Source organism: Carcharodon carcharias, chromosome 31 (genome assembly GCF_017639515.1).
Source record: "Carcharodon carcharias isolate sCarCar2 chromosome 31, sCarCar2.pri, whole genome shotgun sequence".
NCBI lineage: Eukaryota > Metazoa > Chordata > Chondrichthyes > Lamniformes > Lamnidae > Carcharodon > Carcharodon carcharias.
In genome coordinates, this window is record NC_054497.1 from 6,897,981 (window position 1) to 6,919,784 (window position 21,804).

General features: G+C 42.4%; 1 protein-coding gene across 6 annotated transcripts in view; it reads left to right on the forward strand.

The window, feature by feature from the left end:
- pold1 (polymerase (DNA directed), delta 1, catalytic subunit) overlaps window positions 1-21,804 on the forward strand; it is a 115,083-nt gene that overhangs the window by 42,299 nt on the left and 50,980 nt on the right. For all 6 annotated transcript variants that reach the window (XM_041178008.1, XM_041178009.1, XM_041178011.1 and 3 more), the window contains 4 exons: window positions 90-178; window positions 2,638-2,754; window positions 4,029-4,142; window positions 5,755-5,902. In XM_041178008.1, the coding sequence (XP_041033942.1) occupies window positions 90-178; window positions 2,638-2,754; window positions 4,029-4,142; window positions 5,755-5,902 (468 nt within the window). The remainder of the gene's footprint in view (window positions 1-89; window positions 179-2,637; window positions 2,755-4,028; window positions 4,143-5,754; window positions 5,903-21,804) is intronic.

Here is a 21,804-nt window from a genome sequence, read left to right on the forward strand (position 1 = left end):
TGTTAGTTGAAAGTAAAAATTGCAAAGCATCTCCTGAGTTGATGATGTAGCAAACTGAGTTGCTGTATTAATCTTCTTTCTGTTGCTAGGCAATGAAACACGACCTGGTGATGCCTGTGGTCAAAACAGAAGGTGGAGAGGACTACACTGGTGCCACTGTCATCGAGCCAGTTAAAGGGTACATTTCGGTATAAATTTGCTTTGGGGTTAATTTTATTTGATGGAGGCTCTAAATGCTTTTTGAAACTTTTTGACATGCTAAACAATAATCAATGATTTTCCTTTCTGCACTTACCCAAGCACTCTCCTGTACAATTCTCCAACTTCTGTGTCCTTAATACTGAATTTTAAAGCCACGACTGCCTGCTGCTTGGCATGCAAGTATGTAGATCCCTGCTGGGGTCTTCCATTTTGGACTGAGATGAGGAGAAACTACTTTTTAAAAGTTTCTTTCATGGGATGTGGTGTCGCTGGCAAGTCCAGTATTTGTTGCCCATCCCTAATTAGTCTTGAGAAGATGGTGGTGAGCTGCCACCTTGAACCACAGCAGCTTGTGTGGTGTTGGTACATTCTCAGTGCTGTTAGGAAAGGAGCACTAGGATTTTGATCCAGTGACAGTGAAGGAACGGCAATATAGTTCCAAGTCAGGATGTGTGTGGCTTGGAGGGGATTGCAGGTGGTGGTGTTCCCATGTATCTGCTGCCCTAGTGACCTCTACCACCTAGAAGGCGGTGTTTGGAAGGTGCAGTTGAAGGAGTTTTAGTGAGTTGTTGTAGCGCATCTTATATATGGTACACATTGCTGTCACTGTGTGTTGGTGGAGGGAGTGAATGTTTAGGTTTGTGGCTGGGGTGCCAATCCATCGGGCTGCTTTGTCCTAGACGGTGTTGCACTTTTTGAGTGTTGAGCTGCACTCATCCAGGCAAATGGAGAGTATTCCATCACTCTCCTGACTTGTGTCTTGTAGACGGTGGACAGGCTATGGGGAGTCAGGAGGTGAGTTACTCACTGCAGAATTCTCAGCCTCTGACTTTCTCCTGTAGCCACAATATTTATATGGCTGGTTCAGTTCAGTTTCTAGTCAATGGTAGCCCCCAGGATGTTGGTAGTGGGGGATTCGGTGCTGGTAGTGCCATTGAATGTCAAGGGGAAATTGTTAGATTCTCTTTTGTTGGAGATGGCCGTTGCCTGGAACTTGTGTGGCGTCACTGTCACTTGCTATGTATCAGCCCAAGCCTGAATGTTATCCAGGTCTTACTGCATATGGACATGGACAGCTTCAGTATCTGCGGAGTGGCGAATGGCAGTGAAAGTTGCGCAGTCATCAGTGAGCATCCCCACTTCTGCCCTTATGATGAGGGAAGGTCATTGATGAAGCAGTTGGAGATGTTTGGGTCTCAGGCACTACCCTAAGGAACCCCTGTATGATGTCCTGGGAATGAGATGATTGGCCTCCAACAACCATAGTCACCTTCCTTTCTACTAGGTATGCCTCCAACCAGTGAAGAATTTTCCCCCGATTCTCATTGACTTCAATTTTGCCAGGGCTCCTTGATGCCACACTCAGTCAAATGCTACTTTGATACCAAGGACCGTCACTCTCATTTCAGCTCTGAAATGCAGCTCTTTTGTCTATGTTTGGATTAAGGCTGTAATGAGGTCAAGAACCGAATGCCCCTACACTCAGATGGTTTTGATTCTTGAAATTTTATACCTGGATGCTCAATCATTGAATAAGTTCAAGGCCTGGATTGGTAGATCTTTGGACACTGAGGCATCAAGGGATGTGGAGGTAGGGCAGGAATTGGAGTTGAGGTAGATCAGCTATAATCTTTTGAATGGCACAGGAGGCTCAAGGCCTATACTTACTTGTATTTCTTGCATTATTGCAATTTTTTTTCATCCATTATGGAAAGTGGGGAGAAACAGAAATGATTTCACAGGGTCTCGCTGCCTGCCTCAATACACTGCCCAAATGGTTATTCTTCATGTGAGCCTGAAAATTGACCATTGCCATGTCATTTGACCACCAGCACAGAAACAGATTGTTCATACTAACTAGTCTGTGTCTGATTTCCTCTCACTCTGCTTATCTCAACCTACCAGCCTACCCTTCTACTCTTTTCTCCCTTGCGCTTACCTTAGCTTCCCCTTCAACACACCCTGAGCTCAATTATGTCCTCACCCAAAACATGCATAAGGACTTCCAGCAGAATTATCTGGGTAATCGTCAATCGCAGGAATCCTTTTTTTTTGTGTTGGGGGAATGGGGAGATACTGAGGCCAGTCGTATCAGCTCTACCTGTGTTCGGGCCAAGATTGAAGCTAAAACCATTCTATCTGTATGACTCAGCTACTGTTTTGCTTTAGCCAGCCAAGCCATTGTGGGAGCTCTGTTGAGACAGTATGGTGGTCCTTGTGGGATGTCAAGTGAATTGCTGCCCACCATCATGCTTCATGTGCCTGGTCTTCATAAGGGCAAGAATGGGATTCAAAGCAACATTTCTATCTAGTGCAAGCATTAATATTTCTTTTTAAAACATCAAACATCTGTCTTATCCAAGATAGCTTTTAATGGCTCCGTGGTGTTCTGCGCTTCATAAAGTGTCATTTTCCTTTTCTATTCTATTCCTACAGGTATTATGATGTCCCTATTGCAACCCTGGATTTTTCCTCCCTATATCCATCTATAATGATGGCACATAACCTCTGTTACACCACCCTGCTGAAGCCAGGTGCTGTAGAGAAATACAAGTGAGTTGTGTAGCTTTACAAAGTTGGTATGCTGCATGTTGCCTTAATGTGATGATCATTCAGGTGGCTGAGTTGCAATCTTAACTGGCCTAGGTAGATTTCTTTGTTGTCGAGCCATCTAGTTTGCTGACTCAGAGTTGCGTGGTTTTTGCTGTTTTCCCCCCTGTTGCTTCTGAAAGCACTGACTCAGTTTCCTCACTTGGAGTCATTCTTCATGCATTATCCTTGATGGTGAGTGATTTTTCGCCATCACTGACAAGTCTGATCCTGGCTGTGACTGATTGCCATAAACAGAATAATTCCAGCAGTTGTCGCTGGTGTAGAAATTGCTGAAAAAAGAAACATGTCTAAGCTTGTCTTGCACTCATCAGGGCACCTCGTAAAAATACCAATATAAGGGGAAAACAACAATTTATACCGCATGTGAAGAAAGTGCTGATTGAAAAGCGTGTACATGTTCTTTCTGTCTGCAAAGAATAGGACCCTCTGTATTAACATATGTATCTCCCAACACTCGTAAGTGTGCCACACTGCGAGCCCGTGTATTAATACATGCAAAGAACAAGCACAAGAACATGCATGTTTGCGTATTTCGGCTAAACTAAATAAGTGACAGCCTTTTGTTGACTCATTCCTCAGGCCAATGCCTTGACCAAACAAGATCAAGTTGCCTGGTTGAAATTTCAAACAATGCTTGGCAGTAAACTGTCAGTCACCATCACTGATGCATTCTATGGCAATGCCACTTGCCAACCAATCAGTATACTCTTCACATACAGTATAAATTGTTGCTTTCTCATTAAGTTGATATTTTTGCAAGGTGTCCTGATGAGTGCAAAACGAAAAACTTAGACATGTCTTTTTTTCAGTAATGCTCAAATTCTGAGCTACCAGTGTCACTTGGTGTAGAAATCCTGTTTTTTTTTTCTCTCTACTGTTCTCTAGTCCTGAGTTGTTATAGCTGTGCTATTGTCATGCTGTCTGAAACTGGCTAACTTGGCCAAAATCAAACTGGTCTGTATATTACAGCAGCACAGCAAGCAGTGTATTTTTCTACTAAGCCATTTGGGGCACTAAGCAGTGAAAAAGCTTTGCTAAGCCTAGCGCACTCAAAAACATGAGCATGTTAGAGGCTTTGAATTCCTAGCTAGTGATATCAAAACACGTGGAATAATAATGTAGTGATAAAATTGAGGCTCAATTTTATTTAATGAAAAACTTTATTTATTATTTTTTTTGTTTTCTGTTCTTCTCTTCTATCTTTCCCCTTCAAGTTTTTCTTCAGATCAGTTCATTAAGACTCCGACAGGTGACCAATTTGTCAAAGCTTCAGTGCGAAAGGGTTTACTTCCAGAAATCTTGGAAAACCTTCTGTCTGCAAGGAAGAAGTGAGTACAGTGGCCTCAAATTTGTTATAATATATTTGTTAATTCAGCAGCTGTAATCATCAGACTTGTTTTGGACCTGGGAATGATTGAAATCCAGTTAAAGCTTCTCACTGATCAGCTGGTCAAATTTTACTTTATTGACCTAAGTAACTGGCAAAAGAGCCAGAGGCGAGTTGAGGGATTTGTTTTTTATGCTGTGAGTTATTATAACCTAGAATACACTACCTGAAAGGGTAGATTGATTTTTGGGAGGAATGGGTTGTTATGGGAGAGAATGTGTGGAATAAACTTGTGTTCCCTGAAGCTTAGAAGAACGAAAAGTGACATTCTATAAAATGTTTGAGGGCTTTACTGGTTAGATGCTGACTGGCTGTTTCTCCTGGCCTGTGTAAGTGTAGAACTTAGTTTAGGACTAAGATGAGAAAAACACCCTAATTAGGGTTTGAGAACTGTTAGCTGTTCAGAGCATCTCACCTCATTGGCCTTGGAGAGAGCGCAGTGTAGATTTACCAGAATCCAAGGGTTAAATTATGAGGTGAGATTACACAAACTATGGTTCTGTTCCTTGCAATTTAGAAGGTTATGGTGTAATTTGATCTAAGTGCTGAAGCTATTAAGGAGAATAAGTAGAGTAGATAGAAACTATTTCTGCAGGTTGGGGAGGACTAGGGGGACATTATCCAAAATTTGGAGCCGCACCTTTCAGGAGTGAAAATAGGGAACACTTTTACACTCAAAAAAAGGGTGGCAGGTCTTTGGAATACTTCGGCAAATGGCAATTGATGCTAGATAAATTTTCATTTTAAACTAGAATTGATGAATTTTTGTTAACCAAAGGTATTAAGGGATATGGGACAAAGGTAAGTGTATGATGTTAGGTCACAGATCAGTCATGATTTCATTGAAGGGTGGAATAGCCTTGAGCTATATGGCCTGTTCTTGGTTTGATGTTCCTACCAAATTTTCATTCTTGATTATTGCAGAAAAATTAATCTATTTTGCACCAGTATGAGCATCAAGTGTTCTCAGGTCAGGAATAGTATGCGCCATGTATGGAGTAAATCAATACCTACTCTCTAATATGCTGTATTAATATTCTTAGGTGAGTAATGTTAACTGGATCCATGCCAATAGGTGAAGTTCAAACAAAGACAAAGCTGATTTCTTTGCTGGAGAGAGTTTATTGACTTAGTTCACAGTCAACACTACTCCAATCTACCAGTATCCCAGCTATCCCCATTTATAGGTTTATATATACCCATCACTTGTTTGACAATGTAATTGCTATTAAACCTTAACAATGGATTGCCATTAAACGTTAACAATGTAATTAATAAGACATTGCCTTGCACAAGGTTGGGCATTTTGATTTTCCATGCCAGCCATTTTGTTGGCTCTTCGGGTGATTTTACCAATTTGTATGTTGGACTCTTAACATGTGGGTGCACTTCATATGGAATAGGTGATATTTTCAGCTTGCTGACCCTGGACTAGATTCAAACCAGGGCCCAGAGTTGGAAGGACAATGTACCATATGTCTTGTGGCATCCAATTCCTGGATAATGAAGTAATGTGCTTCTAATTATCACTTCTTCACCTCCCAATATTTAAGGGCAAAGGCAGAACTAAAGAAAGAGACGGACCCATTCAAACAAAAAGTTCTTGATGGTCGTCAACTCGCCCTGAAAGTGAGCGCAAATTCGGTGTATGGGTTCACTGGAGCACAAGTTGGCAAGCTGCCTTGTCTGGAAATATCACAGGTGAGTTTTGACATTTTGTGCCCTCATCCTGCCTTTCACCATCCCTTCCTGCCTTTCTTTATAACTACTGCCGCCCTGCACCCCCCAAAAGCCTGCAGCGTGGCTAGTTTCAAATTTTCCTTGCTGTCTAAACAAAAGCACAGCAAGTCAGATTCTTTTTTACCGAGATAAAAACAAAAAACTGCGGATGCTGGAAATCCAAAACAAAAACAGAATTACCTGGAAAAACTCAGCAGGTCTGGCAGCATTGGCGGAGAAGAAAAGAGTTGACGTTTTGAGTCCTCATGATCCTTCAACAGAACTAGGTGAATCCAAGGAGAGGGGTGAAATATAAGCTGGTTTAAGGTGGTGGTTGGTGGGTGGGGGGGTGGGGGGGGGCGGAGAGTGAAAGTGGGGGGTGTGGTTGTAGGGACAAGCAAGCAGTGATAGGAGCAGATCATCAAAAGATGTCACAGACAAAAGAACAAAGAGATGTTGAAGTTGGTGATATTATCTAAATGAATGTGCTAATTAAGAATGGATGGTAGGGGACTCAATGAATAGCTCTAGTGGGGGTGGGGGGGGCATAAAAGATTTAAAAATAATGGAAATAGGTGGGAAAAGAAAAATCTATAAATTATTGGAAAAAACAAAAGGAAGGGGGAAGAAACAGAAAAGGGGTGGGGAAGGAGGAGGGAGTTCAAGACCTAAAGTTGTTGAATTCAATATTCAGACCGGAAGATGAGGTGCTGTTCCTCCAGTTTGCGTTGGGCTTCACTGGAACAATGCAGCAAGCCAAGGACAGACATGTGGGCAAGAGAGCAGGGTGGAGTGTTAAAATCGCAAGCAACAGGGAGGTTTGGGTCATTCTTGCGGACAGGTGTTCTGCAAAGCGGTCGCCCAGTTTACGTTTGGTCTCTCCAATCTAGAGGAGACCGCATTGGGAGCAACGAATGCAGTAGACTAAGTTGGGGGAAATGCAAGCGAAATGCTGTTTCACTTGAAAGGAGTGTTTGGGCCCTTGGATGGTGAGGAGAGAGGAAATGAAGGGGCAGGTGTTACATCTTTTGCGTGCGCATGGGGAGGTGCCATAGGTTGTGGGTTGAGGAGTAGGGGGTGATGGAGGAGTGGACCAGGGTGTCCCGGAGGGAACGATCCCTACGGAATGCCGCCGGGGGGGTGAAGGGAAGATGTGTTTGGTGGTGGCATCATGCTGGAGTTGGCAAAAAAGGCGGAGGATGATCCTTTGAATGCGGAGGCTGGTGGGGTGATAAGTGAGGACAAGGGGGACCCTATCATGTTTCTGGGAGGGAGGAGAAGGCGTGAGGGCGATTTGGTTGGTTTAGAAAGGACTTTATATTTGTTTTATTTGTTGGAAAGAGTTCTGATGATTCCAATAGTTGCAAGTTAATTCAAGTGTCAGAAATCACAGGAATTGATGGGTTCTCGTAGTCAAACTCTCATAAGTGGTGATAGTACATTTATGGAGCAGGACCAGTAAGGTTCACATTCTGCCTGGCAAGTTATGAAATTGAACTAAATTAAACCTGGAAGATGCAGAAAGCTTACCAGAAACATTGCTGGATTGGCATAAACTGTTGGTCTAGTGCCCTTCATGGAAGGAACTTGCCAATCCTGCTCAGACTTGCTGACAGATGACTCTAGTCTTGAACATAGTTGATTCTAAATGTATTTTTGTTTTTGTTTCGGATTTCCAGCATCCGCAGTTTTTTGCCTTTATCTTAGTGTTTAATTGACTGCCACTTCTCTTCGAGGAATGCCTACTCTTCTCTCCGACAGGATTTCCGCCTCTCTCTTTTGCCTTGTTCACCTTCATTGCTTTCCATTTCTCTCCTGGTGTTTTACAAGATGTTTCTATGACATCTTTTGGCAATCTCCACCTATCACTGGCCCTCTATCCAGCTCTACCTGTGTCCCCCCACCCCCCAAACCAGCTTATATTTCACCTCTTTTCTATTTTTCCTTAGTTCTGGTGAAGAGTCATACAGACTCGAAACGTTAACTGTACTCCTCTCCGCAGATGCTGTCGGACCTGCTGAGTTTTTCCAGGTATTTTTGTTTTTGATTCTAAATGCAACTCAGTTGACTGCGGCTCCCCACTATCGCCCCCTTCATGGCAACTAGGACTGGGTCTTACCGGAATTGCTGCCAACCCAAGAACAAATGAAAAGGAAGATTGAGGCACCGGTAATGCTTCATCACTGTACCCAGTATGTTTAATAGATAATAAAATGTCTCTTATATTTACTCTTGAGTGATTTGCCTTTGAGCTAGGATTCCACATGACGATTAGTTCTTAATTTCAGTCTCACTGAGGTGTTAGGGAAATACTGAGCTGTTGGAAAGTTGGAGGGGTGGGAAATCAAAGGAACATTCTTGCAAACCTTGTCTCAGTCAACTGTAGAGCAATATTGACAGAGCTGTGCCAAGACGTGTTTCCCAGTCTGTTTCTCTTGACTTGAAAGCTGCGTGACATCAGGGAGAAGGAGAAGAGCCCAGTCGTGGGAATATAACACTTTGGTAATGTACGCAATTGTGCAATAGGACTAAAATAACACTTTGGAACTTTTCTTCTAAGAATTTTGTTTCTTTAAGATGAGTAAAAACTCAAAGACTGAAAAGGGAAATGTTTGCTTTATTTATAAAGTTGTGGCAATGGAAAATGTTTTAGGAAGCAACTTCTCACTAAGAACAGATTCTACAATACTGAGATTTTTTTTAAATGGCTGTAACAAATATGTGTATATGTATATAGGCGATTATGTGTATACATGTATACCCGTGCAGCCTGTGTGTAGTCTGAAGACTGCAGTTTTGCGATGACTCTTGTCATATGTCCTCAGAAGGGAGACTGTGGTTAAGCTGTGCAGGAAGTTGTGTTGAGCAGGATAAGATGTTATAAATCAGTTTGTCAGCAGCATCTTTGCTCACTCTCCTCTGCTTTTTTTCAAGGAGTGTCTCTGGGATTCTTCTTGGTGTTCTAGGCATATGGGGTGCTGGAATTGCTTATATCCTTTTCCTGTCCTTTACCTGAAGACAGCAGCATCATCTTGCATTTGTGTAATGTCTTTAATGTAACAAAACATCCCAAGGCTTTTCCCAGGGCCACAATCGAAACAAAATTTGAGACTGGGCTATATGAGATATTAGGACAGGTGACAAAAAACTTGGTTGAGGAAGTGGGTTTTAAGGAGCATTTTAAAGGATTGAGACCAGTGCGTGTTTAGGGAGTGAATTCAATAGCTTAGAGCCTAGGCAGCTTGAGGCATGGTTGTCAGCGAAGCAATGTAAATGTGCAAGAGACCAGAACTAGAGCAGATTGGAGATCTTGGCAGGTTGTAGGGCTGCAGGAGGTTAGAGGTATGGAGGGATTTGACCATAAGTATGAGAATTTTAAAATTCTTTTGTTGGGATATGGTTTCACGAGCACTTTCACTTGATCATCACTGTCTGTCACAGCTGACCCCAAATCTTCAAGTACATTTTCAGGAGGGACTCTGATCAGCAATGGGAAATCTGGCTGATTTTAACTGAGCACTCAGGCCAGGCCACAGCACTTGCTCTGGTCAAGATGAACTAACTCTGTAAAGCCTAAGAACAAACAAGGGCTTTTTTTGGAACATATTTACACTGGGGTGAGGGACTTTAGTTCAGTGGAAGGACTAGAAAAGCAACAACTTCTTGCTTTTGATGTGGTAACACGTCCCAAGGCGATGCACAGAAGTATAATCAAACAAAATTTGACACAGAGCCCCATACCGAGATATGAGGAAAGGTGACCAAAAGCCTGGGCAAAGAATCTTAATGGAAGGGACAGAAATAGAGAAAAAGAGAGGTTTATAAAGTAAATTCCAGAGCTTAGGGCCTTGGCAGCTGGAGGCGCAGCCATCAATCATAGAGTGATTAATATTGAAGATGCGCACGAGGGCAGAATTGAAAGAGTGAAGAGATCTGGTGGCTTGTAGAGTTGGAGGAGGTTACAGAGAAAGGGAAGGAATAAGCTCATGAAGGAGTTTGAAAGCAAGGATGAGAATTTTAAAGTTGAGACATTACTGAACTTGTCTCCTCTGACTTACATTGGCTCCAAGAGTGAGGTGTGAATGGAACTTGGTGTGAGTTAGCTTACAGCCAGCAGAGTTTTGTATGAGTTCAAGTTAATATAGGGTGGAAATGAAGGCTGGCCAGGGAAGTGTCATTGGAATAGTAAAGTCGCCCCACACATGTCAGGCAATGACCATCTCCAACAATAGAGAATCTAACCATTGCCCCTTGATATCACTGGCATTGCCATCACTGAATTCCCCATTATCAACATTCTGGGAGTTGCCATTGACTAGAAACTGAACTGGACCGGCCACATAAATACCATGGCTACAAGAGCAGGTATCAGAGACTAGTAAGCCTGCAGCGAGTAACTCATCTCCTGACTCCCCAAAGCCTGACCACGACCTACAAGGCACAAGTAGGGAGTGTGATAGAATACTCTCCACTTGCCTATATGACACTCAACGTCACTCAAAGAGCTCAACACCATCCAGGACAAAGCAGCCCGCACCACCTTCAACATTCACTCCCAGCATTGCTGACATGCAGTGGCAGCAGTGTGTACAATCTATAAGATGCACTGCAGCAAGTTACCGGGCTCCTTCGACAGCATCTTCGAAACCTGCAGTCATTACCATCTGGAAGGACAAAGGCAGTGGGTGCATGGAACCACCATCACCTGCAAGTTCCCCTCCAAGTCACACGCCATCCTGATTGGAACTATACTGCCATTCCTTTAATATCGCTGGGTCAAAATCCTGCAACTTCCTCTCTAACGGCACTGTACCCACATCACATGGACTGCAGCGGTTCAAGAAGTTGCTCACGGCACCTTCTCGAGGGTAATTAGGGATGGGCAATAAATGCTGGCCTAACCAGCGACGCCCACAAATATAAAAAAAAAATTAAGCCTAGAGGTAAGGCATGGATGAGGGCTTAGCAGCAATGTTGCAAGCAGCTTGGTTCAGTCACAGACAGTTGACAGGAATGGAGGCGTCAGCTGGAGAGCTGGGATTGTCCTCCTTGGCACAGAGAAATTTAATAAATTTGTTGCAAATAATGAGGGGCTTTGATAGAGCAGAAAGAGAGAAACTGTTTCCACTGGCAGGACACAGATTTAAGATTATTGGCAATGAACCAGAGTGTGATAGAATACTCTCCACTTGCCTAGATGACACTCAATGGCCCTCAAAAAGCTTAACACCATCCAGGACAAAGCAGCCCGCACCACCTTCAACATTCACTCCCATCATCACTGACATGCAGTGGCAGCAGTGTGTACAATCTATAAGATGCACTGCAGCAAGTCACCAGGCTCCTTAGACAGCATCTTCGAAACATGCGATCTCTACCATCTGGAAGGACAAAGGCAGTAGGTGCATGAAAAAAAATTACACAGCAAGTCATTACAGTCTGATCTGGTAGTGAAAGCAGGTGCAAGAGTAATTTTTGAAAGGGAATTAAACGATGGTTTCAGCAGCAGATGAGTTGAAGCATGGATGGAATTGGGTGATGTAAGGAGGTGCAAGTAGGCGGTCTTAGCGCAGGTATGCAAGCTCACCTCTGTCAGGTATGACACCAAGGTTACTTTTGTTTGTTAACGCTCCTGATCTAGCTGTGGAAGCAGATTCAGTGGTAACTTCTAAAAGGAAATTGTATAAATACTTAAAGGGGAAAAATTGCAGATTGAGGAAAGAGTAAGGGTGTGATTAATTGGATAGCTCTTGCAAACAGCCTCCACAGGCATGATGGGACAGATGACCTCCTGTGCTGCATCATGCCGTGCTGGTATGACTCAGTACCGAAGTAGGCATTGTTTTACCAACTATACCATTGTGGGAGGTGGGGAGCGGCGACTCTATAGGTTTATATCTACAAAATATGCTGTGGTGTATTTCTCATTATCTTTTTTCAACTTTCCATTGCTGTTGCTCCATGTCATTGTGATATGTCATCCTACACCATCCAGTGTCTAGTTACATAGCAGTGATGGGGCTGTGGATCCAGGTAGCTACCTGACTGGAGATTTCCGCATAGTGCGGTATTGGACAAAGGGGGAAGGGAAGCTGACACATCGTCATCTCAGCATTGTAAATTGTGCAAGATAATTTTTTTTAAACATCTCAGTGTGATAGTTTGATAAGTGAGTGTAGCCTTGGGATGAACTGTTAAAAAAGAATTGATCTTGATCTGGAGATAGGACACCCATGACTTAAGCATAAATACTTCTGTTTTCCTCATGTCCTAATTTGAAATAAGATCTGAAAATCCAGTACAATTTTGCTACATTGAAATAGGTAAATAAAGACTAGAAACCCTCCGTGCAATATAATTAAACTGATCAGCCAATGGTGTGAATAGAAAGCATGTGGAACATGAGTACATTTACAGGCCAGTGTTATCCCCTAGCATAACTGCAGTCATGCGATATGAGATTTTTATGAAAGATACGTGGGCTTATAACTGTCAAAATAAAATTACAACACTTGAATGTTGCAGTTAATTAGAATTTAACTCTTAGTGAATATTGATTGACCCTGTTGGATGAAGTATTGTGGTTTGATACCATTTTTTTTAGTCAAGTACTGACCCTGACTGGACAATCTTAAATGCTAGAGCACTTAGTTTAGCAGTGGGCATTTTAACCGTTGACTATTGGTTGGAATTTTAGATTAAAGAACAGGGCCAGGGTCTTACCTGAATACATGTGTATTTAAAGGAATTGGGCAGATCTGGTTTTTTTTTAGCTAACACTTGAGGTTTTTTTTTTCTCTGTCCCAAGTGGAGAATCCTGCTTCGGATTCATGGTTACTTTTAGTTTTTCTAGTGCTTGTATCCTCATACGGATTTGGGTCCAGAAAGGAGGGGATCGTTGTGGAACGTTTTGCCAATAGACCTGCCAGCTGACTTGGTCCCAGTGGGCTGCAGGAAGGAGAGCAAATGCCAAATTACTCTTAATATTAACTCTTAATATTTTGGGGCAGAGAAGAATAGTTTATATTGAAATCAATCTCCCCAGCAATGGCTCCCTATTAGTCATTAATAACAACGAAAGATGTAGTGGGTTCTTTTTTCAGTTTAATTTGGTTCCCCTTTCACCTTTCATGGTGGGCTTAGGCTGTGCAATATTTGGGGGAGGTGATCTACTTCCTCTGTGGATACTGCAGTGGAACTGGCTATTAGACGGTTTACAAGAGGATAGGAGGTGGAGTAGGGGGAGCTAGGAATGTATGTGTTTCTTCATTCCAGCATTTACCTATCCTTGTATCTTTGTTTAATTGAAACAATTCCAGTAATGGGCAGTGTTGACACAGGTTGGGATTTTTATTTTGAATTCAACTGAACTTCCAGGGTACGATAGAAGTCTTCAATGATTACATAAAGTCAGCAGTGTTCGGTTAGAAATACTGATTTGTACTGTTGACTTGATCATTGTAAATGTCAAAATAAATGAGTTTGACATCTTTGAAACAATTATGAACCTTAGAGCAGATCGGGCTCCTGGTCTGGATGGCATTCGCTCAAGGGTGATTGAGGAAATGGGTCATGTGCTTTTTGAACCTCTTGCCCATATTATTAGTTCATTAGAATTGGAGGTTTATTCCATTAGGCTGGAGGGATGACCATGTCGTAGTAGCAATTTTCAGAAAGTTGCATGCATTTCAGCCAGGGGATAGACTTTGGAAGGGGTCTTGAGAAATGTTATCTGTGATCAACTGGAGAGAGGAGTTGTCAGAGATGCTGAACATGATTTGTAGGAAAGAGTCATGTTTTGCCAATTTTTTAGGGGAAGTCACTGATTTGGTGTATGCAGGTAGACATGGTACATTTCGATCTTCAGAAAACTTAGATATTTGATAAAGAGATCAGATTACTACACAAGATAAAGTTGGTAGGATTGGTGTTAAATCGTTACAGTAGTTTAAGAACTAGCTGCATTCTGACAGTCAGAAAGTGGTCATTGATGGTTCATTTACGGATCTGCTGGGAGACCAGTCACCAGTGATGTTCCACAGAGACTGGTCTCAAGGGCTGTTATTTCTCACTGTCTTCATCAACTTAAAAATCTGGATGCAGGTGTTGGGAGAATGGTCTGCAATTTTGTAGATCAATTCTGTGTGAATGTGAGGTTTGTGGATGAGAATAAGCTACTGCAAGCAGATCTCGATGTGTGGAGTAGTTAGGTCACTATTTGGAATTTAACTTCAATAAATACATACTGTGCACTTGGGTAGGACTAATGTTGAATATACTTACACCCCACAGAGTATATCACTTAAGTCTGTCGCAAGCAAAAGAGAGCTTGGTATTATAATACACACTTCCCTTGAGGGTCATGATCAGTGCAATGAAGCCATAGCCAGAAGGAAACAAAGCACTTTTTTTGTTTTTATGTAAAACTTTGGTTAGGCCTCACTTAGAATACCATCTTGAGTTATAGCCCTTTCACACAAGCAGTGATATAGAGGGCCGCAAGAATGAGACCTAGCTTAAAAACCCTTGCTGTCCAGATAGACTTAAAAACTGGATCTAGTTACCTTAGTGAGTCATTGATTCCAGGATAATCTGATAGATGTGTTTCACATATTGAAGGAACTACATGGGGTTAATATGCATTGATGATTTCATTCTAAATAGTTTAGGAAGGACCAAGGGCCAGGTGCTTATGTTGCATAAAGGTAGAACTAGGTTAGATTTTTTTTATTCACTCAAGGGACGTGGGCTTTGCTGGCTAAGCCAGCATTTATTATCTATCCCTAATTGCCCTTGAAAAGGTGGTGTTGAATTGCTGCCGTCCATGTGGTGTAGGTACACCCACAGTACTGTTAGGGAGGGAGTTCCAGGATTTTGATCCAGCAACAGTGAAGGAATGGCAATGTATTTCCAAGTCAGAATGGTGAGCGATTTGGAGGGGAACTTCCAGGCGGTGGTGTTCCCATCTATCTGCTGCCCTTGTCCTTCTAGATGCTAGTGGTCGTAGATGTCAGGAGGTTCGTTAACCAATGGAACAAGCTTGTACAGTGAATGCAGATTTGTCACATTCTCCAAGAGACCTGAACCAGTTCCTGACTGGGACAGATCATAGCACACAAAAGGCAGGAAGATACCAGGTAATATAAATCACGGTCAACCCTTATAAAGTATATACTTTTCATAGACTGTATATAATCTACCTAGTTGCTCGTTCTTCCCGAACCATTTAATCACCTCATTGAAAATTCTGAACAAGTACACCCTGACCCCAAAGATCATCATTTCAAATTCCAGAATATTCATCAGTCCCCAGACCTTTTCACCTTGGCTTCCTCCATTCCACAGACATCATCCTGCTGCAGTCCATTGCAGGAGCTAATGTATAAGGTGATCTGCTCCTGTAAACTTTATTCATGTACCCAACCAGGCATTTATGGAAGAGCAAAGTAATGCAGATGCTGGAAATCTTAAAAAAAATGCTGGAAATATTCAGCAAGTTTGGCAGCATCGGTGGAGAGAGAAGGCATTAAGTGACATGAGCTCTTGTTAAATTCTGTTCTACATTTTCTATACTCTGGAGGGATGGGGACACTTTATTCCCAATTAAGACACGTCAGGTTTTAAACCTATGGTTTGTTAATGTACTACCAGGCTGTTGCACCTAACTTTTTTTAAGCTCCTTTCTGCACAGTCAGGCTGTTCTACAAGACTTATTTTGCAATCCTTCATGCTTGCACGAATTATTTTCATTTCTCATTTTTTTTACCCTTTTTCTAGAAAGATTTTAAAATTTACTAGAGTTTAATTTTCTTTCTCTTGCATCCTTTTTTTTTTGTTAAGTTTTCTTTTCCTCATGAGTTTCTCCCTCTCTTGAATTTACTGACGCTCACTGGGTCAGTTCCACAGACCAGATCTACCCTGATTCCTTGCGAAAGCAGCCATTTTTCATGTTTGAATTTAGATTGTGAGTATTGCAGGCTATTTGACTGCTCATGACAATCGCAGTTGAGCCTAATTCTTTCCTCATCCTCCAGCTGCACAATCCCTTTCAGAAGAGATCATAATATAGATATCAGGAATTGAACAATGGCTTTCCCAGCCTTTCTTATGGATGTTGAAGTCAGTTACAGCTTCCTATTTGCCACCTTGCCTCAGATTGACTGACAAAATACAGCCAGGCAATTGAGCCCTGGGACTTTCCTGTTCTTTATGGCTCAGCTGTTGACAGCCTTAATCAGCTGAGTTGTCAGGGAACTGGACTGATATCAAGTGAAAGCTATAATTTTTTCATTATGGGTTGCACAAAGCATTCCCTTTTTGGTGGGTACCTTAGCCTTTCATGGCTTCAAGGAGAACTAAAAGGACGGTTTGCGGAAAAACAAGCTTCCTGTTGTAAGGAGGAAGCAATTAAAAAAAATATTTTTTTTGTTCTTAAATTAAATGGATGGAAAATCACAACAGATTGTTCCAACAAAATGGAGAGACGTTTTTGTAAAAAGCTTCATTCTTGACTGTTATCTTTTATTTTTGTTTCTTAAATTCTTAAGCATATCACACCAATTAGAGCCATAGAATTTTACTGCATTGAAGGAGATCAATGAGCCTGTGCTACTGTTTGAAAGATCTGTTCAGTTAATGTTGTTCCCCCAATTCTGCCTTCTCCACTGGCTAGCAGTGTTTTGGGAGTGGACAGGCTGTTTGTATCTTGGCATCTGCTAGTGCCTCTTCAAGTTAATGTAGTGGGAAGTGTGAGATCCTACTCTGCAATTGCCCTCTCTGATTTTTAGCCCTTCTTTCCCTTTGCGCCATCCCGCTACACCAGTGCAGGAGGGTTGTCACTTTCAGTTGATACCACCTTGCAATGCCGACAACTTGGTAGCAGCAGAGATCAAATTTGTTCCATCCCCTGACCCATTGCTAGGGTGCAGTCCTGAGTATGATAAATGCACCACTTAATATTGTCAAACTTTTACAGCACTAAAGGAGGTATCGCGCTCATACAATATATGAACTAAAAAAGGAACTTGTGAAGTATAAAGCTGAAATGAGCACTTTCTTGTAAAACAAAATGGATTGAGAGCTCTGGTGACCTTTTCTGACCTCTTTCCTGTCAATGCACATGGAACTCCAGGAACCCTGAGCTAACTTTTGTGTCTGGACAAATCTTGACTAAGTCATTAAAATGCAAGTGACCTTCCTGGACATATCTTTGAGAAGTCATTAAAGTACACCGACCTTTCCTGTGTTTAATGGCTGCATTTCTCTAACTAATTAAAAGGACTGGGTTTCAGAATAATGTTGCAGACTTTTCGGATCTAAATTTGAAAACCAGAAAATGGGTGTGAAAAGCTCTGTTTTATCAAGATGGTATGTGGATAAAATATAGCCGGACTTCATTATCTGACAGTGGCTTAACCATCAGAAACTGAGGACAATGGAAGAAGATGCTCTGGTCACATGACAGAAACTAGGTTTCTGATGAGATTTAATAAGGCACATTCTGAGCAGACAGACTTGAAACACCTGGACCAATTAAGCAAAAAGATTCTGCTTAAGAAATACCAGTAGGCAGAGATTCAGATTGGCCTTGAACTCTCTACCTGAGGAACTGTACCTGGGCTTCGATTTTGCACCTTGACTGTAGTAGAATAAAAGAAACCTGTTACTGTGAAAATACAACAACAGTGAATTTGTCCTTCCAAGACTATCAGGGCTTTTATCTTCAGTGGACAAGAAAGAATTACAGACTTGCATCATTTCAAATCTTCACCCCGTTGAAAAACAAGTTTAATGGAAAACTCTTGAAAAATCATAAGACCTAAATGCATGCTACCTTTATAGTTACAATAATTACTTGAGAGTGTGTGTGTATCTATGTGAGTGAGAGAGTGGGTGTAATGGTGTATATTTGGGTAACATTTACCTTTCTTTTAAAACTTATGAAAAACCTGTCATTTGCCTGTTCCTGAAAGTTACAGCACCCAAGGGTCAAAACACTTTAACATGCTGTTTCGTTCAGTTGAGAGGTGAACAAAGGGGAACCATCCTTACCATCTCTTCCCTGTCTGTAACAAAGGTCATTCAGCCTGTACTGCTCTACATAAGAAATAGGAGTAGGAATAGCCATAAAAGCAAAAAACTGCAGATGCTGGAAATCCAAAACAAAAACAGAAACAGAAATACCTGGAAAAACTCAGCAGGTCTGGCAGCATCGGTGGAGGAGAGCACAGTTGACGTTTCGAGTCCTCATGACCCTTCAACAGAACTGTTGCAAGGAGGATGGAGCATACAGATAGGCAAGTCTTATTTATAGGGAAGGGGTGCACTGGTGAGACAGAGTGCTACACACAGTTCTGGTCTCCTTATACTTGCATTGGAGGCAGTTCATACAAAATTCACCAGGCTGATTCCTGGGATAAGGACTGTTCTGTTGAAGGGTCATGAGGACTCGAAACGTCAACTGTGCTCTCCTCTGCCGATGCTGCCAGACCTGCTGAGTTTTTCCAGGTATTTCTGTAGGAATAGCCATCCGGCCCATCAAGTCTGCTCCAATGTTCAACAGTATCGTGGCTGATCTGATCGTGGCTTCAACTCCATTTTCCTGCTTTTCCCCCCCCATAACTCTCGACTCCCTTGTAGATCAAAAATCTGTCTAACTCAACCTTGAATATATTTAATGACCCAAACTCCACTGCTCTGTGGGGTAGAGAATTCCAAAGATTAATGACCCTTAGAGAAGAAATTCCTCCTCACCTCTTAAATGGGAGACTGCTTATTCTGAGACCATTCCCCCTAGCTCTAGATTGCCCCACATGGGGAAACATCATCCTAGTTTCTACCCTGTCAAGGCCCCTCAGAATCTTATACATTTCAATAAAATCACCATTCACTCTTCTAAACTCCAGTGAGCATTGGCCAACCTGCTCTTTCCTCATATTCAACCCCTTTATCCCAGGAATCAGCCCGGTGAATTTTGTCTGATCTGCCTCCAATGCAAGTATAAGGAGACCAGAACTGTGTGTAGCACTCTGTCTCACTAGTGCCCCCCTTCCCTATAAATAAGACTTGCCTATTTGTATGCTCCATTCCCCTTGCAATAAAGGAAAACATTTAATTTGCCTTCCTAGTTACTTGCTGTAGTTGCATGCTAACTTTTTGTGATTCATGCACGAGGATACCTGGACTCTTCTGAACTGCAGCATTCTACTGTTTCTCTCCACTTAACTAATCTGTTTTTCCATTCTTATGACCAAAATGGGCTACCTCACATTTTCCCATACTTTAGTTCATCTGCTAAATTTTTGTCCTAGCTATATTTCTTTGCAGACTGTGTCCTCCTCACATATTGCTGCCACCCATCTTTGTACCATCAGCAAATTTGCCTCAAGCAGCATGTGACAATGATCAGATATTTGGGTGTTCATTAAGCGAGAAACATAGGCTGCGACGCTGGGGAAATCTACCCCTGTTCTTTTCGAATAAGAACATGGGATCTTTTAGGATAGGCGGGACCTTGGTTTAACATTTCATCCAAAAGTTGGTACTTCTGACGTTGCAGCACTGCCTCTACTACATTCAAGTCCTTGGGGTGGAACTTGAACCCACAACCTTTTGACTCAGTGGCAAGAGTACTGCACCATGGCCATTGACTGCTATTAAAGGAGCTCAGTTGTTTCTTGAACTGGAAGTTGTGTGGATTTTCAAAAGGAGTTTGATAAAGGAGCATATGGAAGTCTTGTTAAAATTAATGTACCTATAGTAAAGGAAGTGTGGCAGCAGGATAGCAAGTTAGTTGAAGATCAGAAAATGATGGACCTGATGTCCTGAAGCCAATAGGAGTGAATATGAATAGCCTCCTGTGTTGGCACAAATTATGTGCCTTCCATTTCTTCAGGATGAACCAAAGCACTTTAGAGCCAATGAATTTTCTTGAAGCATAGTAACTGTTATGTTGGCAATGTGGTAGCCAATTTATGTACAGAACAGGACTGACACCACTGATTCTTTTCCGTTAGTACTGCACTGAAGTGTTGGTCTATATCAGGCTTGCCCAAGCTGCAGAAGCCCCTCCACGTAGCCCCTAGAATTATATATTTTTTATTCATTCGTGGGATGTGGGCTTCGCTGGCTGGGCCAGCAATTATTGCCCATCTCTAGTTGCCCTTGAGAAGGTGGTGGTGAGCTGCTGTCATAAACTGCTGCAGCCCGTATTGGTATAGGTACACCCACAGTGCTGTTAGGGAGTTCCAGGATTTTGACCTAGTGACAGTGAAGGAACAACAATATATTTCCAAGGCAGGATGGTGAGTGACTTGGAGGGGAATTTGCAGGTGGTGGTGTTCCCATATATCTGCTGCCTTTGTCCTTTGAGATGGCAATGGTCGTGGGTTTGGAAGGTGCTGTCTAAGGAGCCTTGGTGAATTCCTGCAGTGCATCTTGTAGATGGTACACACTGCTGCTACTGTGCATCGGCGGCGGAGGCAATGAGTTTGTGGATGTGGTGCCAATCAAATGGTCTGCTTTTTCCTGGATGGTGTCAAGCGGCGGGGGGGGCGATAGGGACGGGAGAGTGTGTGTCTGACTCACTCCCAGTCACAGGGTCCTCATTCGCCCTCATGCCCACACACCAACAGGCACTCTCTCCGTTGGTGAGGGTGAGCGAGTGAGCACCCTGATACTCGAAGTAAGCTGCACACACACACTCTCACCCTTTCGCACTGAAATGGTCGTCTTTATTTATTATTCATTTTTTAATTACCATTTTATTGTGGAGTTTTTTTTTTGCTCAGCAAGTTGTTTCGTATAATATGTCAGCTTTCTTTTTGAAATTCGTGTTTGATGTTGTGCCAGACCTTATCTTTTCGAAATTTGCTTGTCAACCACCCTCTTCCCCCGAGTGTGAGATAAATTGAAATGTGCCCCCCCTGCCTATGAGAAAAGGTTGGACAAAGGTTGGTCTGTGTTATGTGTCCTGCAATGGGACTTGACCGCACAACCTCTGATTCTGATGTGAGCCCTCCCATGGCTCAGAGAGGTTCTTGTCCAACCCCTTTAAGTGCCTCCTTTCTAGGGTAGCACTTCATTCCCATAGTGCTTGCCATGATTTTCATTGGGTGTACTTGCACCCCCTTAGGTCCTTGTGTTCTTTTGCGGCAGAGTAGCTGGAATTGCATACGCTACCCCAAGTACGATACTTCCGTCCCCTATTTCATTCTTTATATTTCTTTGTTTGTCTGGTTATGCCTGTGAAGTGTCTTGGAATTTTTCTTCTACATGATTCGCTTTTCAGTAGTGCTTATAATTGTTTTGCTCTTTCCTTGCGTGTCTCTTAAGAACCACTTCTTATTGCGACTTAACAGCCAGATGGAGGCTGCCTCAATCCTGAACAGGTTGCTTGGTGCGTCAATTGTCAATGGTTTAACAAACTCTAACCGCAAGCTTGCAGCTTGATGATTGGGAAAGAGATGGCTGATGTAAACCAAGTTACAAAAAAAAAATTATGCAATTTGGGAGCAGATTAATGAGGTTGTGTTGTAAGCCCCTTGCTGTACATGGGTGGTAGTGAGGGGGAGATGGGGGTGGCAGTGGCTCTGCTGTGGCAGGGGTGCTGCAAGGAATGTGGCTGCTGTGAGTGTGTTATTTAGTTTTAACATAAGCAGGCCTCAGGAAACGGACAGTTTCCAGCTTTCCTGTGGTAAAGCCTTGCTTCCTGCCTGATACAATTCTGCTGGTATTCGTACTGCACAGTTGGGCTTGGGGCTCTGTTGCAAAATGAATTGCAAAATTGGTTTGAATTTCAGTTGAAATCATTTTCCTTTCAATGTTCTCCGTTCTGCACCCACCTGACTTGACTCCTTGTTGGGTATATTCACCCATGTGCCAAT